Source organism: Boleophthalmus pectinirostris, unplaced genomic scaffold (assembly GCF_026225935.1).
Source record: "Boleophthalmus pectinirostris isolate CB_2022bp ecotype Guang Dong unplaced genomic scaffold, ASM2622593v1 HiC_scaffold_2, whole genome shotgun sequence".
NCBI classification, from domain to species: Eukaryota; Metazoa; Chordata; class Actinopteri; order Gobiiformes; family Gobiidae; genus Boleophthalmus; species Boleophthalmus pectinirostris.
In genome coordinates, this window is record NW_026571152.1 from 18,545,462 (window position 1) to 18,563,762 (window position 18,301).

General features: G+C 36.0%; 1 protein-coding gene across 1 annotated transcript; it reads left to right on the plus strand.

Moving 5' to 3' along the window:
- The first annotated feature begins 15,976 nt into the window (after nt 1-15,976).
- urahb (urate (5-hydroxyiso-) hydrolase b) lies at nt 15,977-18,148 on the plus strand. Its single transcript, XM_020932180.2, has 4 exons — nt 15,977-16,051; nt 16,624-16,770; nt 17,159-17,294; nt 17,689-18,148. Exons 2-4 carry the CDS (start codon nt 16,637-16,639, stop codon nt 17,776-17,778), a joined length of 360 nt encoding a protein of 119 aa, XP_020787839.1. The 5' UTR covers nt 15,977-16,051; nt 16,624-16,636; the 3' UTR covers nt 17,779-18,148.
- Nucleotides 18,149-18,301: the final 153 nt, after the last annotated feature.

Consider the following 18,301-nt stretch of genomic DNA (forward strand, 5'->3'; position numbering starts at 1 on the left):
ACTATATGATACTATTGAAAATTTTGATGGATTGGATATCAGTTCCAAGATATCGATTCAGTTGACATCCCATATTAGTAAATATATTGGTGTAATAACATGATTTACTTACCAGTATTGGCCCAAAACACTTAATATTGAACTTGTATTTTCTCAGATCTGTTCTATAAGTACATTACAAAAGACATTTGGATAATTGTTTACTATACATCATTTGTGTTTAAAGGAAATAAACTATATAGTCAGTTTCTTCCCTGGTATTGGGTGATATTGGGTATTGGCACATACTTAAAGCCACAGTATTGACATCGGTATTGGAACATAAAAAGCTGGATCGGTGAATCCCTAATAAATCTAAAACACAAAAGCACTAAACTCTGTAAATCTTAGATAAAATAAGTTTTCTGAATGATACAAGAATATTCCAAAATAGGTGTCTTTGCGTTGTAGAGTCATGTGATAACAAATGTGGACAACTGATGATCTATGGTTGTTCCAGACCCTCCTACGTATGTTTGAGAAGAAAGTAGTAGAGACTGGAGAGCCAGACTAGCCTACTACTGACTAGACTGCCATGAAATTTGATACTGATCAATATATATTTATACTTTTTCTACACCATAATTACATTCTATATAATAGTTATGTAATCTTAATTATTTACAGCCCTGTTGCATTATGGGTAGTTTGATGTTGCCTCCTCATGTCTTCACAGAGGGTTGGAGTATCAGCGTGTCCCAGGATCAGACAGAGCAGAGTCCAGTCCAGTGAAGAGACCACGATCCTCTCCATCTTCCTCCAATTCCTCCTCTTCCTCCAAAACAGCAGCCAGGAAAAACAGTAGAGTGCCTGGCAAAGCACGCTCCTCTGCAACCAACAAGAAATGTAAGAAACTGTAACATTATCACAGGCTACAGTCTAAGACCTGCCACTGGGGGGGTAATGCATAATGCCATAGTACTTTACTCAAGGAATCAAAAAAAATGAAAGGTGCACTGTGTCACTTCTCTATTATTATTAAATATCTATTATTCTATAAGAATACTGTGTACCTCCTTGTCTAAGTGGAGATAGATATATGCCATTCTGTGGATAACTGCAGTCAAAGCAATAATATCTCTATGGAGACAAGAAGGTGGTGAACAAAGATACAAAGTGCGCTTTTGGCAAACTTTAACAGATGAAAAATTAGCAGTTGCCATGATAATTAAAATTAAACCTTATACCTTTTGAATTGAAGTCCTAAAAATGATGATCATAAACAAAAAACTTCTTCAACATTATTTGAAGTTACTGTATATCAAAAGTATTGAAAATCAGATACTGATAGATACTAAAACTAGTATCAAAACTAGATACCCATTTGAGCAAGTACTGATACTAAAAAAGTCACAAGAAAAAAATCTATCGTTCCTGAATATCTGTAGATCGATCTTGAGAGGTATCAGAACAACTATAAGACCACATAGACTCGTATACGCCCATAGACTATGGAACTTACCTGGACCACTCAGGAATTACACAGATATAAGGCCATATGGTAATATATAAGAAAATACTATAATATAATGGTGAATAGAGAGTGTTTTTTATTATCACAATGGTATCAGAATTATTATTGAATATCAAGTCTATTCCTTAGTATCATGACAACACTACTCTACCCTGGAACCTGAAACCTGGAACAGTCTTCCTGAACATGTGAGACAGGCCTCTTCTGTGACGCTGTTTAAATCCAGACTCAAAACATTTCTGTTTGACTGTGCATATAACTGAAAGGTTTTCATTCCGCACTGTTCTCTCCAATTTATGTCTCTCTTTTTTAATTTTAATCTTCATGATTATTTTATGATTTTAATGTATTTCTTATTCTGTAAAGCACTTTGAATTACTTTGTGTACGAATTGTGCTATACAAATAAACTTGCCTTGCCTTGCCTTGCCTACCCTCCGTACAGAAACTTAAATGTACAAACACTACAGCACATCCTATAGTAAATTCAATGCTTGTGTAGTACCCGCACATCTCCAAGTCTTCCCCACCTCTTATTATCTGCTCCTGGGTGACAGCTCGTCTCGCGTGGGGCCCTAGGGTGCTGCTGGAGAACGGGCCAGATGGTGTCTTCATTAAACGCTTCCTCTCCAAACCATAACCGCGCGGGCCTATCACCATCCGCAATTAGAGCAGGTTAATCGTGCGTAGCAAATCAGAATTGTTTATACTAGTTTATTACAAGCCCTAATAGTTTTACTGCACCATCACTGGGAATGAGATTGCCTTTGCAGAGACAGAGGTCAGAATGTAGCAGACTGCAGTGGGTGGTTTCAGGGTGCTTTGGTACTAGGTTGGGGTCAGTGGGCACATTTTCTATATTCATACACAGCAAGTCAACCGCAAATGATACGCTTTTTGAAATCGCTGCAGCTCCAGTTGCAGTAAATGTTTTGCTTTTGTGCTTCGTAAAATGCTGAGTTTGGCTGCAGTGCTAGAATGCATAACGGTTAATGTAATGTATAATTTTTACTCTTGAAGGCGCTGTATCTGATTTTACTGCTGTCAAAATGAAAAACAGTAGTGTATTTTAAAGAGTTTGCATCGTTCCAAAGTTATTTCTCACTTTTTTCGCACTATTCACTATTTAGAGATAAAAGCTGAGTTTTGCTGTCACTAGCATGCTAACAGAGCTATTTCCTGATTCTCTGAGGATAAAACACTCAATAATTAGATACAGAGAACAGGTTCCACATCTGCCATTTTCTGTTTACAAAAATCTAATAAACTGACAGATGGTAGCTTTAAAAATTATGTTTGACATAGAAGAGAGGACCTATAAATACATTATTAAGGTAAAGACAAAGGAATGCACATTTTTCCTTGTATCTTATAACTTTACACTACCATAATGCAGTCACAACAACTGATAATTTCTGTGCCGGTTTCAACCCTGGTTAAAACTCTGGGTTACGTCACTAGCTACATGGATCTATAATGATAACTTATCTTATTAATGGAGCTACTGCATTCCTTTTAAATGAATAAATTGCATATGTAAAGACTGCAATTACATAGTATTGTGGTGCCATTGAATTAGGGGTGGTTTATTTATTTTTATTTGTATATTTTATTTTTATTTTTAATGACCTGATGATGTGTTTCTTCCATGGCCTCAGTGAAGATGGCTGAGCTGCTGTCCATAAAGAGAGAGCTGACTGTGATCAAAGTGCAGATCGACGAGCTGCTGGACTGTGTGGACAAGATGGACCGCCAGAGGAAGGACTGCACAGGTCAATATAGTCTGCTAATATTACTCTACATATACTACATATACATGATTTTTAAGAGCCACACTTATGTTTTATAAATATATTTAAAATGACAAAAACATTTTTTAAATATTGCATTACCTGGACTGTTCCGCAGTATGATGTATGATGATTGTAATAAATGAATGTGGTATGTGAGTGTTGGTGGTGGTCAGAGAGCTCGATGGCGCAGATTGGCAGCCTTGCTTCCGTCAGTCTGCCCCTGGCAGCTGTGGCTATAATAGTAGCTTACTGTCATGGAGTGTGAAGTGAGTATGACTCTAGTATATTGCTAGGAGATGCTTCAACAAGCCTGTAAAGCGCAGTGTAAGGCATTCTTTTTATTCATAGAAGTATCAAGAATGTATTGTTTCATTGCTAAAACAAATGTCTAGTGGCTTTGCATGCTTAGACAGATAACATTAATGCCATACATTGGAACATTTAAACTAAAGCAGACTTGACAGGTTAAAATGCCTTCGCTGCCCTCATCATTAGCTTTATTAGCATCTCCAGAGTCCCTCCCATCCATCATCCTGTCAGCACCACCCATTAACATTATTTAGACCATTTCACCCTAATCCCCAGTACATCTCTGTACTCAGGTTTATTACTGTCAAATGATTAGCCTAGCACTTGTCCCCTTTTTCTATGATAACACATGGCATGTTTACTTCAAGATGCTAACGGCTATCACCCTCTATCAGTGAGTAATGGGCCTGTAACAAAAGTAGCGGCGGTGGAGCGTGCATTCTGACAGTTAGGTAAACATAGATAAACTTGCCTCATAACTGCTATAAGCTTCTCCTTAACTCTGCGCTTATCGCTCTCTCAGTTTGTGACACAAGCAAATTACCCAAAGTGACGTGTTACCATAGTTGTGCAGTTGCATTTTAAGGAGCCATAACTTTTGTAGGAAGTAATAACAGCAGCGGAGAATAAGAAACAAGTTGGTGTAATCCCTCATTCGTCCAGGAGTGGTCCATGGTAGAAAAGGTTTTGACATTTCGACTTTCATCCAGAAGTCATTTTATATATATATATATAGTCTGAAAATACTCTGACTTTGTTTATCTGTAAGCCCAGATGACCTCAGCATTTCAAGCAGAAAAAAAAAAGAAATTTATATCAGTTATTTGGAATATCAAGAGCTACAGAATTCATTCAGGAATGGTGGGTGAAGTGTCTTGCCCAAACACACAAGCTACAAACTGAATGCTGAACCTCCTTACAACCAACTAATCTACTAATACTGTGTTGTTGCCTCTCATCTAAAAGGTTGTAAGCTCAGTTCTACAGCTCGCTGGGTGCAGTCTGCATGTGTTACTGTGAGTAGCCTATGTGAAAAGATGAGGGTGCTACTTTAATCCTTTAGCCGTACACTTGCATTTGAAAGAGATATAACTTTATAAATAGATAAAATGTGTGTAGTATAGTGGATATGTTTGGGTGATAAAATTGTAAATATGAGCTGACATCCTGATGAAGGAAGCTGTAGTAGAAGTGCATAAAAAGCAGTTATTTAAGCACAAATTTAAAGGTGGAATAACCTTTCTTTCTTGTCTCCATGGAGATGTCATTGCTTGGCTTAGAATGTTAACACAGTAAAGCTTAAAACTTGTCTATATCAGCTTTATTGCATTTATTCAATTACAGGGGTTGTAATTGCTCTAATATAACTTGAAAAGCAATGCATACTTGCTGTAGGTGGGGGTCACCTCTCCACAGAGTAGAGATGTAATAATACCAATGCTGGTATCGGATATTGGAGCCAATCCAGGAAATTTGGCTGGATCTGGTATTGGCTTCATGTTATTATTTCAGCTCATCATTTCATCATGTTTGGTCCTTTAGATGTACTAAGAATATTTACTGACTGATGTAAGCATTTCATAATGTTTGAACTTAAATTCATATAAACCTGCTCAGTAGTTTCTTGCAAGATTTTGTAATAAATTAAAATGTTTTTCCCTGGTATTGGTATTAACATCGGTATTGGAGAAGAAAAAGCTGTATCAGTACATCCCTTCGTACAGATCCAACCTGTATATCGGCTCTGTAGCATCACCTGTCCCTCTTCATGGTGATAGATAATGTATGTCTAATACCGTACTGTGGAACAAGCAATAGCATCTCCATCGAGACAAGCATGATATAACACCAGAAAAGTTACACTGTGGCCCTTATTTTTTAAAAAGTAGGCAAAAACAATTAAAAATCTGTTAAAAATCTGTTACTAGTTTAGCTTTTCTGTCTGTTACAAGACTGTGGGTTTAATCCCCCTATCTAGAATGAGGTAGACTAATGCCACTGCAAATGTTCATGTAAAACTAAATTTAAATGTATTTGAAAAAGAAATTGCCCTCCTGTTTTATGCCATAGAGAAGGAACACTGTGGTCTCCAATGACCCAGAGAGCAGGAAAAATCCCCAGATGATTGACTGTTATGATGAATGTGTTCACTGTGCAAAACTGGTTGTCATTTCTGTTGTACAAATAATTGCTGAGGCGTCCAATTTGCCCAATAGCCCAGTGGCTGATTGGAGAGCCAGCTCAGCAGTTCTTGACACCTCTTTACATTGTGCAATATTGCTCTGTGGACCAGTGGGACTTTTGACTGTTTGTGGAGTTTTTTGTACATTTATTATTGTTGGAGTCAGCTTTTTCAGCGTAGTTATTAATTTCAATGTGATGATAAGATAAATTGAGTCAGTTAATGTGAGGAATGTTACCAGCAATTTTTGTCCTAATTCTATATTCATACTAAGGTTAGCATTTCCAATCCATTGTTGTGCGCATCGGTGAAGCAGGCTTGAGGCTTGAGAAGTTGTGTTTTGTTACAATCACAAACGTTTAACACAAACCCTGCATATTTAGCCTGAGTTCTTCTCTCAAATAGAAAACACTCCATTCAATCTTGAGATGTCATGTAGTAATACTAGAAATGCTTCACTGTGTTTTAAAACTCACTATTTACTACTATTTGCTATGTTATTTATATATTATTGTTTGTTATTTACTGTATTTACTACTTCATTTGAATGATTTCTGCCCAACAATTGCCCTAAAAGTAAAAGCTATAAGGTATCACTTCATGAGATTACAAGGTGGAACAGAGCATTTTGAGGTTTGGAGATGTAGACAGAATGATTAAGGATTACTCAAACATGTGTGAAAAAAAACAAAAACACAATTCCAGGTATGTTTTGTAAGAGGTAACAACATTCTAACATGGCTTAAAGCTCAAGCAAGAGTCAGTTTCATGTGATATAGGACCTTAAATGATAATAATAATAATAATGATAATGCTATGTGACCATACCAGCTTGTCAAAGCCTGAGCTTGTCAGATCTCAGAAGCTAAGCAAGACCGGCCTGGGTAGTACTTGGATGATCACTGGTAACACCAGGTGCCACAGGGTGCCAGTGGCAAAAACTGCTGTCTTGCCTTAGGCAAGACACTTTACCTACATTGCCTAGTAAGAAAGTAGAGTGCGTGACAGTGTTGGTGGTGGTTGGAGTAGCCGATGGTGCATCTTCGCTTCCGTCAGTCTGCCCCAGGGCAGCTGTGACTCCAAAAGTACCTTACCACCACTGAGTGTGGAGTGACTGACCATTGAACTGTAAAGTGCTTTGGGTGTCTTGAAAGGGACTATATAAATCCAATGATTAACTATGTCCTCATCAAAAACTTGGAGCTGTTTTTCATGTTTAGCTAATCCTGCATGTTTATTTCGTCTCCTTTCTTCTCTATACTTTCCATTCTCCCTTGACTTTTTAACATCAGGCATCTTCACCTTGTTCTGATCCTTTTTATGCACAAATGGCCTCAGTAAATCAGTCCTGGAAATACAGCATTAGCAGGCTTTTTTTTTAAGCTCATGCTAACTACTTTTCAGTATTCAGAGGTGTTCTTTCTACCTATACGTTCTTTAAAATGTACTAAAGGAAATATCAAGACTATAGTGTTCTAAATAAAACCCAAAATGCTTGCATTTGATCCAGAATACTTTACCAAGAGACCCAAAGGGTATGACTGGCAGGTGGATTAGCATATGGATACACATGGTTCGTCCTGAATAGAAAAAATAAAATCACAACATTGTGAATTTCTGCAGAATCAGTGAGTGAAGAACTAAACTTGTAATGTAATTTTGTTTGTAAATGATAGGTGACCAGTGAGATCCTTCATTTCACATGTGTCACAAAAATAAACAAATCTGAATGCATAGCCATGTTCGGTTCTGGTTTGAGGCATGATAGAGGAAGTTGAGACCAGACTGGTATCCATCTGTATAAAAATTACAGAGAGATATCAGTCCGGTCTTGCCAAGCAACCAGAATGTAAGATATAGGTCCTTTTAGCAGTAATTGTCTTTGGTTTAGACTATCAATCATTTTTACTGTAATTTACCATCACACAATACAGTTTCTAAACTCTAGCTTATTTTATTGTCCATCAGACTAACCTAATGTGTGTTGCTTGTTCAGAGTGTCCCGTGAGCAGAGAGGCGGGTGCAGTGGCTTCCCCTCACCGTGGATCCGTCAGCAGCCTGGAGCGGGACAGTCCTGAGCCCGGAGAGGCCAGTGAGGAGGAGCCAGTCTACTACCAGCACTACTACACACACAGATACACACATCGGGTAAGGCACTTTAAAGGGCCTGTATCACACCATTCTCAGATCTGTGTTACACTGTTGTTTCCTCTTCACAATCATACCTTGTTTTGTTTTGTTCTCACATGTTTAACACACAAACCCTGCATACTTAGGATTCTTCTTTCAAACTGAAAACACTCTGTTCCACCTTGTGATTTCATGTGTCATGCCACTGTGTTTTTAAACTGCATATACCACTAGAATCATTTGGATGATTTCAGCCCTGAAATTGCCAATCTCCACTGAATTAAAGGTAAAACGCAGCTGTTAACTTGAAAACTACCTCTACATTGTTTTTGGGAAGATAACAGCATTATGACATATCATGGCATAACATGTTGTTTTATATTTTTTCCTTCTACTATCTTAAAAATGTGAAAAACAACTAGTTCATTTTAAATTGTTTGCAGTGGTCCAAAGTTATGCCTCACTCACCTTATGTATTCAAAGCATTCTAATTGTTCACCAGACTTTAGAAAGTTAGAATGATTTGCTCAAATCCATAGGGGAAAAAATCAGGTACAGGGCCTTAAAGATTATTTGAACAACAGCAGAAAGCATGGAGTGTGTTAGCTAGAATTTTGGGGTAACTGGACAGTTTTATCTGCTCTTGTAAAGATGTTGTTTACAAGTACTAAATTATTATTGACAATAAACAAATTGGATTTTGCATAATAAACAAATAAAATAAAATGTGCTATAAAGTGCTAAATATATTTGTACCCTTTCTGTGCAAAGTCAACAGCGTTATATATTAGTGGTGCTATAAGCATCCACCATGTATGATGGGTTATTTTAATGCTTTAATACTGTCTGTACTGTTTATATTGATTGGTACAAGCAGGTCTGGATCAACACGTCCTTGGGCTCATAAGAGAGTGTTCCATTGTACCAAAACTGCAACGCTGTTTTATTTAGCCTCTTACATAAAAAGCAACCAGCCAGCAGGAAATTTACTTCAGTTTTTATCTATTTAAAAAAAGGCATGGAGGATCAGAGAGAGCTGGGAAAATGCATTTTAATCAAATTTTCTGTAATCATTGGCAAGACAACACAATTTTAGTGTATATTATATTATATTATATTATATTATTATTTCTTAAAGGTAGTTACTTATTACAAGTTTCATCATCGTTGCAGTACATTTAAAATTCTACCACAGTTTCCTTAATATATAAAATAGTATATACTGTATTTTTCGAACTATAAGTCACACTTTTTTTTCATGGTTTGAGTAGTCCTGCGACTTATACCCCGGTGCGACTTATATATGTTTTTTTTTTTCTTCTTCATTATGCATGTTTTGGCTGGTGCGACTTATACTCCGGAGTGAGTTACAGTCTGAAAAATACGATATATTAAAGGTGCACTGTGCAACTTTTCTTGATGAACTTTGTCTCCATGGAAATGTTTGACTAGAATGTTCAACAGTTTAGATTAAACCTATCTATCACGGAGACAAGTAGGTTACAGACTACACTACATTACAGTACAGATCTATGAAGAGTCACCCCTATTCAAAGAAAGAATTACTGTATTTTTGAGCAATAGAAAGACCTCTAATTAATAAATTCTAGATGGATATGTTTAATGTCATAGTATGGAACATTCCAGGGAAACCAATAACAGACAAGCAGATAGTGGACCCTCTACCAGAAAATGTATGCAGTGCATCTTGAAATTAAGTTTTATCTCTATATCTGTCAAGTTTTTACCGTTTGTACTCTCTCTATATAAAAAAATAAATAACTGCATATCTAAATTCCTTTTTTGTTGTTGTTGCAAGCACTATTTTCACAACTAAGAGAATAAATTAACAGAGGAACTTCCATGTACCTACAACCAAGCTACAACTACAATGCCACGCTGCCCTCTAGTGGCATCGATTCCCATTGTGGCTCCAACCCACGGCAGGCCCACTTTTATTTGTCTATTTAACAACATGCTTCCTGTTTATCATCTACGAAACATTTTTCATAAACTTGAATATGGATTTCTATTAGATTCAGCCACACTATTGCTGTAGCCTAGATATTGGACGAACCAGCCAAGCGTACAGTCAGTGCAGGGAACAGATTGTCTCTATAGGAGGAGGCTGGGGGTTGTACCTGACTAACAGAGCAAAACTGTCTCATTCATTTGTGTAAGGCCCAAGGAACAGCAAGAGGCAAGTGTGGGTAATTACTGTTGTAGAGAGAGCAGGGTTTTCAAAGGGCAAATCAACCATAACAAAGAATGCTGGGATTTTTTAATGAGAAAATGGCTACACTGATGTGTGATAATATTTTTGGTAATTGATTTATACTTTTGCAGCTGATGTCATCAACGTTCCCTGGGGGTGTGATGTTAATTGTAGGCACTAATCTGTCTGAAGTTTTGTGTTATTATTATTATTATTTTCAGACCAAGAATTTGTTTTGATACCTGACAGTTTTGACTGCTCACAAGCGTCACGTGATGTTACTGTGACGTGTCCGTTCAGCTGATTTATACAGGTTTTGGCGCTGTCATCCTGCCTCCACCGGTAGGAAGACAGCGCCAAAACCTGTATAAATCAGCTGACTGAAGACCGCCAGTGAACAATCAAAACTGTCAGGTATGAAAACCAACTCTTGGTCTAACCAAACAACATAAATTATCAGAGGACCAAATGAAACTCATTGGACTATGTCTGAGCTTTTGTGAGATCTAGATCTGAACTTTGTTTTAACAGGATATGACTAGAAAGAGCTGATTTAGTTGGAACTACAGCAGGTGAGATGATTTGTGCTGTTCAACAAGTCTCTCACACATAAAATTACAGTCACAAGCTCACTCTCATATTGCTCACAAGCTCCTGAAAATGTGTAGTTTGAATCCATTTTGCTTTTTTTTTCTTTAGTTTTCAGACTATGTTATGTTACTGTATGGTTGCTAGCATTCTGACATAGACATACATGCAGAACACCCCCATGGTGGTATCAATGCAAAATACCAGTAGATTGTGTTCATGTGACATCACAAGTTTCTAAAATCCTTATAGGATAAAATTGAGCCGGAGAACAGGTTAATTCTATAGTAGAATTTGTTGTTCCGATTGCAGATTTGTTGACCTAGTTTATCTCTGTAATTACTGGGCCTATCCGCACGAAACAACAGGTACAAAGTTCAACATCGCCTCTGTTAGTACAAATAAACAAGTGAAATTGCTTGGTCTCAATAGCTTTAGAAAGTGGTGCCATTATTCAACGCTAAAGATGTCATAGATGTCAGCTGAAAGGACTGTATGTTTCACAGTATGACATTAAACTTATCGCCCATGGAGACAAGCAGGTGTCGCCACCAAAGCCAGGCCACCCACTGGCTTGTTCAAATATTTCTCAACTCACTTTGAATATCATAAATTATAATAATGATGTAATTAGTATCTTTAAAAACAAGAGATAGTTTATTTAGTCTATCCACCATTGCGGTGATAATCTGTACTTGTATGCTTGTATGTTTTCAGATACCCCAGCATTCTTCGGACCCCGAGGACATCCTGTGATACTGGAGAACAGGTATGGACTCCATACAGTCAATTTTACAGCCTATATGTGTATAAGGAACTAGCTGTCTTTAAGCCTCTAATGCAATAAATGCTTTAATCTCAGTGTTTTGTGTTTTCTCTCTGATAAGAACAGTTAAGCACAAAAATCTGCAGTCTAAACAGAATAAGATCATTTACTTAAGAAATTTCAGCAATGAGTGTATTTTTTAGTGGAGATAAGAAGTGGGGTTATCTGCTGGATACTTATCGCCTAAAACTGACTCTGTAAGACATTTTGTGCTCATGTTCTATTATATGTATTTGTTGTGTTAAGGTATAAAAGTGGCTCTCAGACTTAGAAAAAAAGTTATTATTTTCAAATTAGGGATAGACAGTTCATGATGATGGATGATGCAAATTTCAATATTGGTGTTGTATCGGTATCAGAAATACTCCAATATAATGGCTGCTGTTTTTTCTAAAGGATTTTATCTTTCATGGAGACTTAGAAGCGATGAAGCTAAAGAGGTGGCTGTATATATGTTTTTTCAGTGACTATAAAAAGTACACCAAATGATGAGTCATACAAAATACATTTTGTTAAACTTAACTTGACTACAACTATACTTAATTTTGTGGGCCATGACATTTAAAATATATATGGACCTGGAAATATCAGACACAACATCGAGACAAATATCAGATATTGGTATCAGCTGCAGATCTCAAATGACATCCTAAAATTATGACAAATGTTTGTTTTACTTATGTTTTTCTGCATTTTTATGATCCACACACATTATTGTATAGCTTCTTTGCTTTTAAGAACAATTCTAACTTAGCCATTCTACCACATTCTACCAGTTCATTTTTTTTTTTTTCAATGTAAAATACACATTTTCATTTATTCAGTCAGTCATATAATGTTTTTATATGTATTATTATACATCAACACATATGAATTGTTAACAATATCTGAACATTAATTTGGTCTTTACAAAGTACTGAAATTATTTTTTGTCCATTTCTGTCCACAGACGACCACCTGAGCAGACCACAAAGTGAAATAGTTTAAATACACCACTCACCAACCCTCAATTATTTTTCATTTCTTCTCGCAACTTTTTGACAAGCCAAAATCTCAGAGGGATTTTCCAGACTCAACATCTGTAACCTGTATCTGTGTATGACATGCCTGTTTGTCCTATGGCACTGATGTTGTGTTTAATACAGTGAAGAAAGCAGCAGCGGTATCCTTATCTCTCGAGTTTATTCTCATCAGCCTTCTGTCATTACAACCAACCATCTGTGGAAAACTGCATTAGGATTCTACAATGTACACGTGCTATTTTATGGTGCAATGTCCAAGTTACGCTAATTCACAAAGGAAATCAGTCATAAAATGCACTAGATTGAGCATCTTACAATTTCCTGTTCATCTCATTGTAGCCATTTGTTTATTATTATAGGATGTGGAAAAATTATGAATCATGATATGAATTGTCAGTGCGAAATTAAAGGTTGGGTTCGCTCATAAATAATGTTTTGACAATGGGTGAAAGTACCATCTGGTAGGTCTATACGTACATGTGTTGAACTCCTGGTAATGACAGGAATAATTATGCCGGTAATGAAGAAAGATTATGAAGATGCTGTTTTCATTATGCCGAATAAAGTGAAAAACAAAACAAAAACTTTAAACTTTAAAAAGGAGCACTATGTAACTTTTCTGGAAGGGAGTCTGTGTCCATCTTCTCTTCATGGAAATGTTAATGCCTTGCTTTGAATGTTCCACAGTATTGCATTTAACTTTTTAACTCCATAGAGTTAACCACCAGATCATCACATTTATAGTCACATATGTGGAGAGCAAAGCTTGCTCACAGTAGAAATGCATGCCTTTCAAAGTACTTTTTTTTTTAGCAGGAAAAACAGCTGTAATTGAATAAATGTCATATAGACAAGTTTAATGTCACACTGTGGATCTTCTCCATGGAGATAAGCATGTGAAGGATTCCTAACCAGAATGAAACATAGCATACCTTTAAGGCTACCACAAATATGACAAGATGAATTTGAAAAAAAAAAAATCATAGATGACATATTTTATTGTTGTTGCATGTGGCTAACTTTCTAAACAGCATTCAAAATTCCCATTAGAAATCAGTTTCAGAATACTTTAGGTCTTCTACCAAGTGACCGTGTTTGAACTGCTAGAAGTCCTCTCATAATGTTGGACCATGATATTTAATCTTCCAACAACATGGAGGGTAAAAGAGAATTAGCTGCTATAGCATGAATTCCTGAGCTAGAAGAAATCAGCTACAGACAGTGGTGTATATACTAATTAAAAGCACAAAATACATATTCTCTATCATTTATATCCATGGATATCAAGGTTAAGGTTAAGGTGCACTTTATTGTGCCTGGGGAAACCTGTCTGGATCCATCTCCAGATGTTGAGCTAGATGTTAAGATTTTACTCATGATGCATGTTTTGGACTGATGGGGTAAACTGGAGTGTAGAAACCCAGACATGGGGAGAAAACATGCAAATGCACACAACCCAATGTTATTGCTTTGCCTGGACTGGTCCACAGTATGGCATTAAACATATCTATCTCCATGGAAACAAGCAGGTGATGCCACCAGAACAAATTACAGGCTGTATCTGAGGAGAGGCAAACTCCCTTACAAAGTATTTTTGAGCAACAACTATAATTAGATAAATACAAGACAGATAAGTTTAATGCTATGCTGTGGAACATGCCAAACTAAGTAATAACATTCCCCACTATAACACCTTTAAATTCACCTGATGGGAGCACACATACTAACTGTACGGAGTATTGATGTCTTTTGTTTGTTTAGATTTGTTTTTTTTTTAGAAAGTTCTGCACAAAATGTAAATATGCTTATGTAAAATATGACATTAAATTATTAAGATGTACAGTAGAATTTCTTTTTATGAGAAGCTAAATGTAATAAATTGTTGTAGATTTGAAGTTATAGAATCATCAATAATGAATCAACTTGTGACTTCCTCGGTATTGTCTCTGGTATTAAGTTGAATGTAATAATTTTGTGTAAAGATGTGATCAGAAGTGATTAAAATATTTTGTACAAATCAATGTAGTATTTTGAATGAGTTTCAAAGTTCAAATAACAACAAACCTATTCACTTTGCTAAAATGTGACATTACTAAGTGGAAAATAAAGCTGTAGATCTGCATATTTACATAACTAAAGTTATTTCTGTTGTATGAGTACACTTATCTTTATATTGTAGTGAATAATTGTAGGGGTTGGGGTAGGACCAAGTTGTAGTGGTAGAACTTGTAATAGAACTATTAGTAATATTTGATATTCGTATTACATAACATATGAAGACAGTGCAATTGTAAAAAATAAACAGAATTCTGAGTACTGTACTTCATTCATGTCTTCATCTTGCCTGACATTTGTCTCTTCTCTGCACTTTTAGAAACAGAAGTCCTTTTTGCACACAGTACCACCAACTATGTTATATGTAATCATTTACTATAATAGCATGCCAGAGGTGGGTAGTACTCAGTTACATTTTCTCATTTACTTAAGTAACTTTTTAAAGAATTTGTACTTTTCTAGCAGCATGCTCTGATGCTACTTCAATAATATTTTATTTGAAGTAACAGTAAAATAAGAGTAAAAGTTTTCATTTATCTTCCCATTGTGAATGTTGATATAAACCACTAAATGGGCTTTAGTTGTGGTACTGGTGTTGAGCCGGAATCTTAAGCCTCTAACAACATATAGGTATAGTGAAGTGGTGTGTTCCCGGTGTTGTTCTTTCCTCTAAATAAAATATAATCTCTAATAAACAAAAATAGTCCTCTTGTCCTCCAATTAATAAGTTGCCTCCTTTATCTTACCTTTCCTCATTCAGTTCGGTCAGCCACATTAACAATATGAAATTATTAACATTTGAGTTTCTTCCACCTCTTCTTCAGAATATTACTTATATTACTCATCTTGGTGTCTATCCTCTGAAAATACCACATTTTGTCCTTCACATTACATTAAACTATAACAAATTTTTACTCTAGTATGTTCTTGGACCACTACTTTGTACTTTTACTTGTGTAATATATTCTGACATAATCTTACTCTTATATGAATACAATATTTGGTTACTCTACCCACTTTACTTAATAATGGAATCAGCATCTGCTTAATTTGTAGCTACATTGTGGAGATGTTACCCATTTCTCTTAGTGTTTTTTGCCAATTCAAACAACTTATTTGTTACTTACCTATTATTTCCTTCATGTTATAAGTATCTAATATTCTCTTTTATTAATATTTGAACAAGTAATGTGTAATGTTTTTTAGTAATAATCCTGCTAACTTCCCCTCCATTGTTCCCAAATAACCAGGTCGCATGCCGCTGCCCTCTTGTAATGATTTTAGACAGACTTTGCCTCATGGATCATGACTTGCCTTCAGATTCACACTGGTGCATGCTGGGAAAAGGAGGCGGGTTCACTGAATACAAGGCTGGTTGGATGAGACTTCAGATGGTTTCTGGAGTGGAGATACACACAGGTACAGTGTTTTACTACTTCTATTTATTTTTAATGTTGTTTTGTCATTTACATCTTACTAGAATATAGACACAGACAGTAGACAGTGAGGACAATCAGCCCTTACTGAAGTATTGGTGAATACAGGCTAAAAGTTCAACTTAAAGTCAAAGTGTGTGGTTAGAATGACAAAAGATGAGGACAAACAACATGTGTACACAAGTGGCTGTACTTTAACATATTACAACTATACTGCCACCACTATAATACTAGTACTACATTTTCCTCACTATTTTTTCTTGCTTTATTAATGCAAAAAAACTGATGAAATAGTATTTTGAAGTTTCACAATTTCCAAGATTTCCTTGGCCAAAGTGTTGTTTTTATGTAGATATGGCATATTTTGTTACTATATTGGTAGAATCATTGTTAAATCTGTAGTGGTTTCACTTGTTTCACTGACAAGGGATAGTACCACACAAAATATGTATAACCTCAACTTTGCAAAAAAGTGTCAAAATCTGTATTTCTGCCTAAAGATAAACTACTTTCCCAGGTTAACTTGAATTTAAAAGTTGCTGTATGTGTCAGTAGACAGTAGGGAGCGATGTCCGGAGCAGAGAGCAGCCCTCTGACCACTCATGTGCTCAACACAGCAGAGGGGCTCCCAGCCTCTCGACTGGCCCTCAGTCTGCACCGGCTGGACCACAGCACCAAGATCTGGAACATGCTCACTGTTGGGTGGGGCTTTTTACAACCTCTGACAGAAGTAGTAGTAGTACTAGTACTAGTAGTACTAGTATGACCATCAACAGCACTGGCAGTACTTGTATAGATTAAAATTAAAACTTAATACTAATTAATACCATTAAAGAACAATTAATACTGTTAAAATGCTGATTTGATTGTAATACAGCAAGTCCTTGAGCCTTGTCAATAATAGAAATCTTAAGATTCAACATTTGTGCATTTACCTTTGTGTGAATTTTTCATGGCAAAGGACTGTTATCAATAGGATCTGGCTCTTGCACCATCATTTGGCAGTAGCATTATTGCTTTCTAGAGTCTAAAAGCCATTAATAGATTTGACATGCAATGATATAGTTTGATTGATTTTGTTTTGTATCAGGACTACAAACACAGATGGTCGGTGTCCAGGGCTTGTCTCCAGAGCAGATTTCACTCCAGGGATGTACAAACTGCGCTTTGAGACGGGAGAGTATTTTAACAACCTGGGACAGAGCGCCTTCTACCCCTATGTGGAGGTCAGCAGTTCCATTCAAAACGAACCACATATTTATTTGTTATTATTAAAGCATAATACTACAATATACATTAATGCATTTTTATAATTCACTTTTCAGTGGTTTGCCAGTCTATAACCTGTAAGGTTGACAATTTTGTTTTAGTCCAGATTTTCAATAACATTTCTAGCTGTGGTTGTTATTGTTTGTTTGGATAATGGGGAATGACACGGCACGGCACTGTTTCATTTTTATTCGGGCCTATTTTCAAAAATTTTAATCACTATCACTGCTTTTAGGTTAATTTAAATCTATAGGCTATATGGCGATGTAGCATATAGCAATTCCCATCCTAACATTGTAGTCTTATTTACAATATTTACAATATGGTGTATGAACTTATTTGTTTTACTAGGTTGTTTTCACCATCAAGGAACCAAACCAGAGATTTCACATCCCTCTTCTCCTGAGCTGCTTTTCCTACAGCACATACAGAGGCAGCTGAGGCTTTCTGCATACCTCATATCTATCAAATACTAGCCTAAATATAAAGAATAGTGTGTGATATTTGTTGTTTGATTATGGTCACCACAAAAAACAGGGAGAGGAGCAATATAGAAATTGGTAAGGCTAAAGAGTTGTTTGTTGTCCAAGTAAACTACTACAAATCCTTTAGTTTTTGTGCAATTATTAATGACAATGGCAGAACCTGTTAGGTTGTTTGATGAGAAATAATTTTGTGTCAATAAGTAAAATTTGCTCTTGTCGAGTCAAGTTCAATGAAAAAACAGAAAAAAGAAAAGAGCTAAAGATGCCAAAGGACCCAATGACAGCTTGTACCATGCCTGTATGTAACAAAGAATGTAATTGTAATTAATAAAGCTATTTTATGTATAAAAATAGAATAATGCCTATTATTTTGGTTATATAATTACGACTTACTAGTATTTTCTTTTTAAATTCATAATATAGTTTAAATAATGTATTATTTTAAAATAGGCATAAGCGCGGACAGCCTCTTGTTTTTA